At 39.1% G+C, this 11,215-nt stretch overlaps 1 protein-coding gene across 1 annotated transcript; it reads left to right on the top strand.

The window, feature by feature from the left end:
- Positions 1-606: 606 nt before the first annotated feature.
- LOC145978995 (uncharacterized) lies at positions 607-1,062 on the top strand. The gene has a single exon (XM_083112055.1). It carries the CDS (start codon positions 607-609, stop codon positions 1,060-1,062), a length of 456 nt encoding a protein of 151 aa, XP_082968181.1.
- Positions 1,063-11,215: the final 10,153 nt, after the last annotated feature.

An 11,215-nucleotide genomic window follows, 5' to 3' on the forward strand; every position in this document is an offset into this window, starting at 1 on the left:
GCGCATGACATATCTCACTCTCGTAAATAAAGAGAAGAGAGTGACTGTGGCGGGATGATATTTATATATGTATATCAACCGTCACAATTGGAACAGTAAGAGGGGCACTTCAGTGTCTGTCGAAGGATATGACCCAAAGTTCAACCGCAAGTTCTGTAAACAGGGAAACACAAAAGGCATTGTTCTCGGAAACTGGCGTAGGAGTGCTCAAACACACACCGATGTCCTGTAAGAGATGGATAGTGGGACGTACTCGTGGTGAGTGCTTCACAAATATTAGGTCATCAGCATATGGGATCATCAATGGCCAAATGTGATTGGCTTGATCCTTGCGGTTCTTCTGGAGGAGAAAAAATGGCTTCAGGTATATTCCGGTAGGAGGGGCCTCGTGTGTTGATGTGTACGCACCGAGACGCACGTGGTTGTCTGGAAGTCGCGTGGAGCCGATCGTAGTGGGCGGTCCTTGAATCACGTGGTTCTTCAGCGGCTGAGGTCACAGTATTCTCCATAGCTGAGGCCAGCTGACGAACTGTCTTGCATTTCACATAAGAGCAATGCGTCGCTCCTGGAGTGTCGGTCGGTGATTTTTCCAGACGGTCTGGAACGATGCGTCTCCGATTGGTGCTAATTGTGGTGCTCGTGGTGCAAGTGGTGTCGGCGTACCGTGCAGCGTACAGGAGGTACTACCGTTCCCCGTTGTTCCCATGCGAGGACGTGTCTCTGACCAACAGGACGAGCCGTGCAGATGTGGTCTTCACGGGAAAAGTGGAGTCCCTGGGTAGAGACCATGGTGAGGTTGCCGTCAAGAGGGTCTACAAGGGCAACCGCAACTTGGCAGGAAAGAGAATCAAAGTGGCCGGGATAAACAAGCCAGAGTATTGCCCTCACGTGTCCCGGGTTCGAATCCGCGACACGAAACTCTTCCTGTTGCGGACTATGAAACAAGGACACCTGAGATTGGATTCTGGAGTGTTGCCAGTAACACTGGAAACCTTGGACAGGACCAAGGCAGCCGTTAAAGGTAGGCCACACCCTTTCCTTTTTCTCTTCTTCACAACATGAGCTGAAACAAAAAATATAAGCTGTAAAAAATCTGCCGCGTCATTCGAATAAATGTACGATGCTGAAGCGTCCCTCATAACGGTTTCGAACCCGAGCCAATTAGTATATTGCCACTTTGCGTTGAAAACCAAGAGAAAGATCTTGTGCTGGGAGAGTATTTTCGTGCGTGTGTGTCTGTTACGGACTAGTTTGTTTCTAAAGAAAGACATCCTTTTTTTGTACTAACAACCCGATGGCAGTGAACCAAAACAAGAAAATAAAAAGTCGTCGATCGTTTTCTCGAGCTCCAGAGCTGTGAGAGGGAGAAGATATGTTTCTCCCAACGAGAGAGAGAAAGAGAAGCAGTGAGGCGGGGAGAAGATGGATTACCGTTCGTATCCGAATCCAAAATTATCTGAATTCGAATTGAATCCTCAATTCTATGTCCCTGATCTAATATCTGAACTTCGAATCTTCTAGTTTATATCCGAATCTTTTATTTGATTTCCAAATCTTGGACTCGATATTCCAATCCCTTATCTGATATCCTAATCCTGAATCCATTTCCTGATGGTAACACAATTAAGCTTTGTTTCCATGAGAGAAAAAAGAAGACTATATATGCTGACCAAGGTAGTCTACATTTCACTAAAACACTCAACACCCGACGTTTCAATCCTATATATCAGGGTTTTCGTCAGACAGAACGAATCTAAAAAATCTGATATAAGGATAAGACGGCCTTGGTCAGAATATTTACTGTTTTTTGTTTCCAAGTCCGATATTCAAATCCTTGATTTCATATCTGAATCCTACGTAAAACATTGAAATGTAGATTAAATTTTAAAAAATTAACAAACAACAATCGTTACTTTCAAAGAGGACCACGTTAACGTTACAATAACTTACATAATTTTGGTACCGCTGTACCAACGTATTATTCCGTAGCGTATCTTTCATCATGTCACTCCCTAAACTTGAAATTACTGACGTGTGGTCGCAGGCAGCAAATATCTAATTTAAATGTTATTTTTATTGTTAATAACATAAATAAAGTTATACAGTAAAAACTGCATTACATCGAAAATAATTTAATGTATAATAGAGGAATCAGGTTATATTTTTATATTCTACTATTTAATCCACAGAATAAATGGATCCACAGCTTCCAAAACTTATAGTTTTCTTTGTGAGAGGTCACAGAATATAAACTTTATGAGTAAAATTTACCACTAACTGTTAAAGCCTTTTTTCGATTTCAGTACTAACTGTACAAAATATAAGAAAACTAATTTTCAACAATTGGGTTAGATATTCAGTAATAAGGTGAATTGAGTAGCAATCTCTCCATTTATGTAATAACAATAATTTTGGACTGAAATTGGTATATTTTTAATAACTTATAATAGTTATTATTGTAAAATAACAATAGTTATTATTGTCATCATTATTTGTACTAATCGGGTTTTATTTATGGCCTGACCCCCTCTGCAAATTTCTGGCGACGCCCGTGCTGAAGGTGTGACCCCTCCCCTCCCGAAATAAAATTCTGGCTACGGGCCTTTGTGGTCGTGTATCGAGTTCCTGGCCCGTTTCTTTGAATTCTACGCATTCGATTTTCAAATGTTGTCACGATGGTGGAAACTTCTCTCTCTCTCTCTGTACTTAGAGTCAAACCCACTACACTTTGCACCACTAAGACAGAGTTGACACCGAAACTACAAACGACAGGCGACCAATCTAACGTAGGCTTGTGAGGTCTGTCATGCCGCTACAGTGTGAAATGTTGCTGTTTATTATATCGTTACCAAACGACATATGTCGCGTGTCGCTTCGGTGTGAAATCTCTCAGGGTGCCTTCAGACCAAAGCAACACGGTCACATCCAGTCTATAAATAAAGCACTCACTGCGTATGCGAGACCAATTGACCCGAAGCGACAAGTGCACCTTGTTGTATCGCTTTGGTACGAAAGGTTGCATCTATTTCTGAAGCTTCGTTTCCAAGTTACAACTGTCGCTTAGATCTGAAAGCTCCCTACCAGTCCATTCCGTGGTGTAAAGTGACCAGATCGAGACACAAACATATGCAGATTACTGTGACTCACCCATTGGTCATGTTCTTGGAGGTGACGTGGGGGCGAAAGGTGTGGTACTCAACGCGTGCCTCCTTTTCCTTTCGGGTCTTTGCTGCTTGGGTTGGTGTTTCCACGCCTCAGTCTTCAACAATAAGAAGACGAAGGACATAGACAAACATATGTACAGATCTCTCCGATGGTATAGTGCTTAAGTGTGACTACCTTGTAAGTTCAAAATATGAGTAAAGCATCGAGGTGTGTCTTTAACCCTATCTCACCCGTTCCGCAGAAGAAACGTACTTACAACGCCATTAAGCCTTGTTTCCATGATATGAAAAACTCAATATGCTGACCAAGGCAGAAATTTATTTTATTTTAAAACATAAACTAAACGTAACGTTTCAACCTTATAGCAACGTCTTCTTCAGACTCTGTACCAAGTACAAATGAAACAAGGTACAAAACAGGAAGATATATATATATATATACAAAAATTACTCCCATCCAGACATAAGAATATTAGAAAGTTTTTTTTCTGGAACATTCCAGCAGGTGGCCTTCCATTTCTAATATTCTTGTGTCTGGAGGGGAGTAATTTTTGTGTATATATATCTTCCTGTTTTGTACCTTGTTTCTTTTGTACTTGGTACAGAGTCTGAAGAAGACCTTGCTATAAGGTTCAAACGTTACGTTTAGTTTATGTTTTAAAATAAAATAAATTTCTGCCTTGGTCAGCATATTGAGTTTTTCGAAACTTACTTACCTAAGGGGGCTCAGAGGCTCACACATACAAGAAACTATTTTGTTTTTGAATCACTTCTTCCTTTGTTATTTATATAAAGGCAGTTATATAAAGCAATTACAAAAATTATCATTATTAATAGGAAAAGAATCGATTATTGAATAACTGTTACAACTGTAACTAAACCTAAAGAAAACAATATTAATTTTTCATCAATGCTTTTTTTTTTGTTTATATAGGTTCGGTTATATAGTATTTATAATAATTCAAATTTACCATCATTACCAACCAATCATACACTGTTACTAGCACGAGTGTAATGTCGGAACATACATCCCAAAAAGGGAAGGGGGTGAATTTTGCCTCCTATGTGTCGCCTTTATGACTTTATGAACGAAAGTCACACACAAACACCTGAAACACCCTACGGAGCAGTGCAATTTATTTTCAATTTTAAAAAAAATGTTCACAGTTGAATAAACGAAAAACAAGAGTCCTAGAAGCCCTCTTGCGTAAAGTAGGTTTAAGTTTGTTTTGTTTGTTCTTCATCAGTCATCATCATCGCGCTCTAAGGTTACGGATTCGAGTCCTGACCTAGACATCGAATCATCATTCCTCATCATCGTCGCGATTAGCCAAAAAAGCGGAAGATTGATTTGGTTGATTTTACTTCCCTTTTCTGCTACTTTTAGCTAATCGTGAAGATGAGGATGGGAGATGATGAAACTGATGGATACTCACAAAGAACACCCATGCCAAGGCCGGGATTCGAATCCGGGATCCCTGGCGTCATAGCGCGCTGTGCTAACCACTACGCCACGGAGGTCTGCTAATAAGATAAAATTAAAACTTCCCTTAAATTTAATTCCAAATAGAAAATCATATGTCTTTCTAAACCAGCGGTTTGCCTAGGGAGTTGGGGAATGAGGTAGATGGTGTTGTATTGCCCCTTTTGGCAGAAGTGTCCTAAGAAAATAAAAAAGTCAGTTTCAACAAAATATGGTAAAATATAGCTCTGGGTACTGAAAAGAAAGGAACCACGCTCTTCAGGGTATACATATGCATACGCACGCCACTGTACCTCATCCAAGTTCCTAAGCCACAAGCCTTCCCTGAGTAGTTCCACATTTGCGGCTCTTCGTTTTCTTTGTCAGTGTGTAAAGCTCTTTTTGTCCTTTCGGCACTTAAGTTCAACACTACACGTGACTTTAATTGTCTACTTTGGAACACAATAGCTGCAAGAGTGAAAGAGTCTCTCGCCAATGAGCTTCCAGTACGTTCACCGCATGCGCCGATAATTTTCGTCGGTTCCTTCGCGCCATTTGAGATGAATATATGTGCGGTCACGTTGCAAGAGGTGCCTTATTCTGCCTGTCACCAGCTAACATACGATTTGTACTTGTAAAGAAAGAGTTATTTCGTTTCCAAAGCAGTGTCTGAACTTGAATGCAGTTAGTTGGATTTCAGTTTCAGCAGCTACTAATCTAGAATATAAAATCATTTCATAGATACGTCAGCACTTGGGGTATTTGCTTCTATCACAAAATAAGGTTTCAGACAGCTTAACCATGGTCGTACTTGAAACACCAATAGGGCTGTACCCCCTGAGTAAAATACCCCACCCCGAAGTCGATTATAGAGTTCAGTGTACTTTGGGCAAGTCCAGGCACCTAGCAATTTCTTTCAAAGTAAATTGAGCAATAAGGTTGCTGTTAACGTTTACACTACCCAATAACACAGGAGTCAGCTTACTTGTGACTTTCGTATCTCAGAACTTTCCTTAAAAAGTATAAGAAAACTGTTCATTCATAAGAGTCCAATTTAAACTGGAAATTATGGAAAAAACTAATCATTATTCAAACGCAATATTTCTTGTTGGCTATTTTAGAAGTCGGTTACTGTGCTTTGAAAGATGTAAAATAATTATCAACCGTCTAGCTTTGCATAATTTTTGTAGCCAATGAAAATTAGTAATATTATGCTGCCATCTATGAGCATAAAGTTCAAGCTTGATATTTTAAAAGTTTAATTTAAGGTCTAAATATTTACATTTATTAGAGATAATAGTAGGCACATCTGCTTGAGAATCGATTTCTCTCCGTGCAAGGAAAGGACGCAAATACGGGACTGAGGACCTTCTTTTTAACTTCAGCAGGTCAAATTCCAGATCGAAAGTTTAAATAAATAAATAAAGAAAAACTAGTGAAAATGTGGCCCCAACGATATGAAATTATCAGTTGTGTGTGTGTGCATGTTTTGGACGTCAGCAAAGGGTAGTCGCGTCGGTGCTCAATAGATGGCGTTGCTGCCATAATTCATGTGTAAGGGTGGTCTTCTGTATTTCTTGCTTTTCTGGAAGTAAATGATTACTCTTCTTAGTTTTTTATACTTTAACGAAGTTTTAAATTCGAAATCAACTAATTTGCTGTTTGTGAGTGTTAATACGGATCTTAAATCAATGTAAATGAACGCTTGCTGCAACGCTGAATCAGCCACGAAAAGTGCAGCCAGTTTTGTGATTAGTTCCTCCTGTCCACGGAAGAAAACGCAACGCTAATGCGGATGGATATTTCCGTCATAACTTGTTAAGTAGTAAGAATTTGTTTTCTCCCTAACAGATTAAATCAACATGGATAACGGTTTATTTCGTTATGGAAGTTATGAACACTAATAATATAGTGAATAAATACATCAATCTCGTGCATTATTCTTATCTGATAAAGAATTGTTTTGGTTTTGAGGTAAGACAGCGTGGAAGGGGGTTACTGGCGGCAAGAACGAAAAGCGAGAGAATGGCGTGTGCGTGAAGTGTTAGTTAAATTGATAAATTCTACCGGTTTGCACCCACTACGTGAAGTGAATTGTTTTTGAAAGGAACATTTGGATATGTGATGTGGATTGGATAATAGAACGCAGTGTTGAAGCTACCAGGTCACAATGCAATGCATTACAAGTTTGAAACCGGCTAATCATGGAGCGTTGGGAATCCAGTTCAATAGGTAGGATTCATTTGAGATTATCCACTTTCCTGCATTGGATACATGCTGTCGGAAGGAATAGTGAATCGTGTGATTTAAATTACAACTGTTTGAGCGTTGTTTTCTCGTGCTAATAAAGCTTAAATATTTATAACGTAATGTCTTTAGTAGTGGTTTGCGAGCAAAAAAAAGTGACTTGTCTCCAAATTTGACGGAATATCGGTACTGTGGAAGCTTATGTCAACATGAACTTGGTTGATGTTGATGTAACTCGGTCGTAACTGATTGCCTACACGTTCAATAGTTAATGCTAATAATGAGAAAACAATGCTATTATTACACTACGTTGAAAACGGTCGAAGAACAAAAGAAAATATTGTTTGCATAAACTTTATTGACGAAAAGTACCAAAGGCGCCCGCAGGATTTTTCCCACAGGTGTGTGGGGGGGGGGGGAGAGAAGTAAGATTTTGTATCTTGCCCTTCAGTCATAGAAACTTATACTTTTATTATTGTTATGATATAATTAAATTGAATTGATGGTACCTTAGCTTCGTTGTAAGCTATTAAAACAGAAACCGAATTCACCTAGGTCCCTTTCCATGAACATCTATCACTTTATTGATGAAAGGTTTGTGTTTTCACGATGCCCGGATATCAAAGACCACTCAATATGTTGACCCTCATGGCACCTTTTATCCATGTTTTTATCTTAACTGTTATGTTTAATATAAATATACCTACAGGGAGGTTATTTCAGTCGTTTACCGCCAGAGTGTCGGCCGGTCGGCGGCCCCTTCATGCAACAGGTCCCGGCAAATTGCGTTACAGGAAGTCCATAACAGAAACCGCTTGTTTTGTAATGTTTCCACTTTTCACAATTACAATTGAAATAAGCACGTACCTTGTCGCAAGGATGCTGGAAAAGGTGTCCTTCCAAATACAAATATTTCTGACATCTAATCTTAGATTAGACATCTCTACTTTATCCTTAGTTGACAGAAAGGGAAGACAGCATCCCAGCGCATAAAGCAAACCGAAAGCGTAAAATCATATTTAAAAGTAATAATAATGATGATCACTAACCTCCTGTGTTATAAGAGATGTTGAAAATGACCTCCTTCAACAGCAATACAGGTTCAAGAGATCCTGTCTCTCGTAATGCCTGACCACTTTTCTGCAAGAATTCGTTTTCACATAATTATCGTACATAAAAACTCTTTGTTCAAGACTATATTTGTTTAGCGGCATAACTAATGAATGAATAACAATTAACACACAATAAAGCACTAACACTGAATAGCACACAAACTCAATAACACAGTATAAAGAACACGCGTACTGATAAACGCAAACAGAAGTGAACATGAGGATACGGTACACTCACTACGTCTGGTAGCCGACAGTGTTGCTAACCATTTTTCGGCAATGTCCCTACAACTGACCAAATGTCCCTACGCCAAGTAAAGCGACTAAAAAAAACAACACCTCATGAGCATGCAAAACAAAAGATAAAATATACACATTTACTTACCAAACCTTTCTGCTCGGTGCTTCCACAATTAATGAAGGAGCGAATTTACAATACAGGACCCCTCCCCGATTTTTGTAATATCTCGCATACTCGCTAATTGAGGCCTCCTAATCACGAATCTGAAGTTAAAAGTTATCGGAAACGTCTAGAAATTGCAAAATAAGCGAAAATAAGGCGTTAGTTTTCGGAATGGAAACCGTTGATTTTCGCGAAACTTTTTGTTTCACAAGGAAATATATATATTCCTGATACTACCACGACACCAAATTTTAACAATGTTTGCCTAACCTAAGCGAAACTAACCTAACCAGACGTCAATGGTTCGTGGGGCTAGCGCCAATGGTTCGTGGGGCTAGCGTCAATGGTTCGCAATTATTTTGCAATTTCTAGAAGTTTCCGACAAATTTTAACTTCAGATTCGTGATTAGGAGGCCTCAATTAGTAAGTATGCCAAATATGAAGAAAATCGGATAGGGGTCCGGTCATCTTAAGTCATACCCTTCATATCAATGATTCAGGGAAGTGAGCTGTTTACTACGTATTACCTGTTACCATGAGCATTGTGTCGGGGATGTTTTTTGTGTGGCGTGATAGGAAAAGTGGCAACTTCCACAAAACTGCTTTGGGAAACAGTGAATAAGGTTAGTGCAGTTGAAAGGAAATTGAATTTTGTATAAGAGATACGCTTGCAGGTGATAGAAGACAAATTTCGAAGTCTATTCGAAAAGAAAACATAAAAGGTAAAAAAAAAACTGTAAAGTTGCTACGTCCTACTTACTTTTTACCTAATTTCTCATTGTCGTGGTTCGTTTTGATTGATTTGTTGTTTTAAGTCCACTTTATGCACAGAAAGGCTAATCGGGACTGGACCTACAGTTTAAAGTGGGATCCGAACCACTGTGTGCCTCCACCAGGTATCGAACCCGGGACCCCTTGATTACAAGACGACAACGCTACCACTGCGCCATCGAGGAGGCCCTCGTGGTTGGTGAAAGTGGTAGAAAATCGACAAAAAATCAGAAAACACAAATAGAAATACAAGCGATCACACTGACCCTTACTGGGAAATTTTACGACGGTACTTTATTTTCCTTGCATCTACAAAACCTTTCGTGATTTTTAAAACTGAATATTTTCTCGCATTCGAAAATGGTATTCAGAGTCTAAAAGTATAATTTCATAATATTATATTATTAGGTAAACATACGTTTTTCAATAAACCTTGAAGTATCGCTAAGTATTTCGCCTATTTTATGCATTAACACCAAAATATGTATTTACACAAAGAATACGGAAACTATTTCATCTGGAATGTCTAAGATATATACATTTTATGTCCCTTCCCTATAAATATGTGCTTTGTGTAAAATTATTCATTTTAATGAGAAATGAGACTTCGCAGATTGCATTGAAGCGATATGATCGGAAATCCTACCGAGTATGGCCGACTTCTGAAGCAAGAAAAGTATGTTTTTTCCAGTGGCGGTGATTGGGTTCCAAAACTGAGGCGGGGGGGGGGGTTGCAAGTACATTTTACTTGGTACATAAGGTTTAGCATAATGCTGGGGCAAGAGTGGCAAAAAGTGGAGTGGCAACTACCCCCCCAATCACCCCTCCCTAATCGCCGCCACTGATTTTTACCTAAAAATCCACTTCCTAATGGTTAGTTCGGAATGAAACAACCGGGACTTGGGCCAACGGTTTTTGCAGGTGTGACAAGAGATAGAAAGAAACACTCCATCTGATCAATTAACGCTAGTGTTATCTCGGTGTCACAAGTAAGAGTATATATATTTTTTGCAATGTGCATTTCATCGCGTACAGTTTTATGCACTGTCTGCTTATCGATTTAAATAGCATTAGTTGGTCTCTACTAAAACGTCCGGACGGACTTGCTTTGCTAATCGTATCAAACGATCTATCTGCCTGTCACTGCAAACCACTACAACCTGCCATTGTGTGGACGAAGCAGTTGGAACCCAACAACAGATGCTGTGACCAGTCCAGCCACTGGTTTTAACGTTTGCAAGAGCAGGTTTTATCTTGCATCAGGTGGATTAAATGGTCTCACAATGCAGGTGTCGTAAAGCTTTTGGTAAGGATTTTCACAGGCTTGCGTCGTGTTGGTGCTAATGGATTTCCGAATGAGTACACGTTCACGCATCTCTCGCTTAACTGTTCATAGAACAGCGTATCAAACAGCCCAAAACCAATTGAGAACTTGTAAGGCTATATCTGTTATACGTCACTGCTGTGAAAATTAAGACGTTATCAGTGGCAAAATCTTTCCTGAATGCACTGTGCGAGGTAAACTTTTTGATTGGGGGGGGGGGGGCGATGGCCACTCAGTTGCGTATGTGTGACTTCATTTTGGGAGGTACGTTTTTATGGGTATGTAAATTTGTATATGTTACCAGTCAGAAAACTAAACTAGTGCCTTCCGGTTCTAAGTACTTCTTATATATCATAACAACATTTATAATAATTTGTATTATTATGCATGGTGAATTGGCAGCTATGGCCAAGTGTAATAGTCTGTACTTAACAACTAAGATGGACTTTGTTTATGTGTATTTTATTTCTATCTTAGAGTGTTAAAATGTAAATCCAAGGTTACTTAATATATCCACCTTGTTGTTATAAGTTCAAATACATTCATTTATGAAGTTCCACTTTTGACATGTGTATTTCTGTTTATATAATTAAGATTAGGAAATAACAGTACCTTTTAGAACATACTTTAGAGTTCTAACCTAGGTTGTTAAATATTATGACAACATTTTCACCTAATTTATAAACAGTGCATTTACATTCTAAGAAATCCCAAAATTCATCACAAAAGAGC

The sequence above is a fragment of the Lepisma saccharinum genome, chromosome 25 (genome assembly GCF_977018435.1).
Source record: "Lepisma saccharinum chromosome 25, izLepSacc3.1, whole genome shotgun sequence".
Taxonomy (NCBI): Eukaryota; Metazoa; Arthropoda; class Insecta; order Zygentoma; family Lepismatidae; genus Lepisma; species Lepisma saccharinum.

What these genes read in the sequence shown, in the direction of transcription:
- LOC145978995 (XM_083112055.1), top strand. Translation starts at nt 607, where the DNA reads ATGCGTCTCCGATTGGTGCTAATTGTGGTGCTCGTGGTGCAAGTGGTG.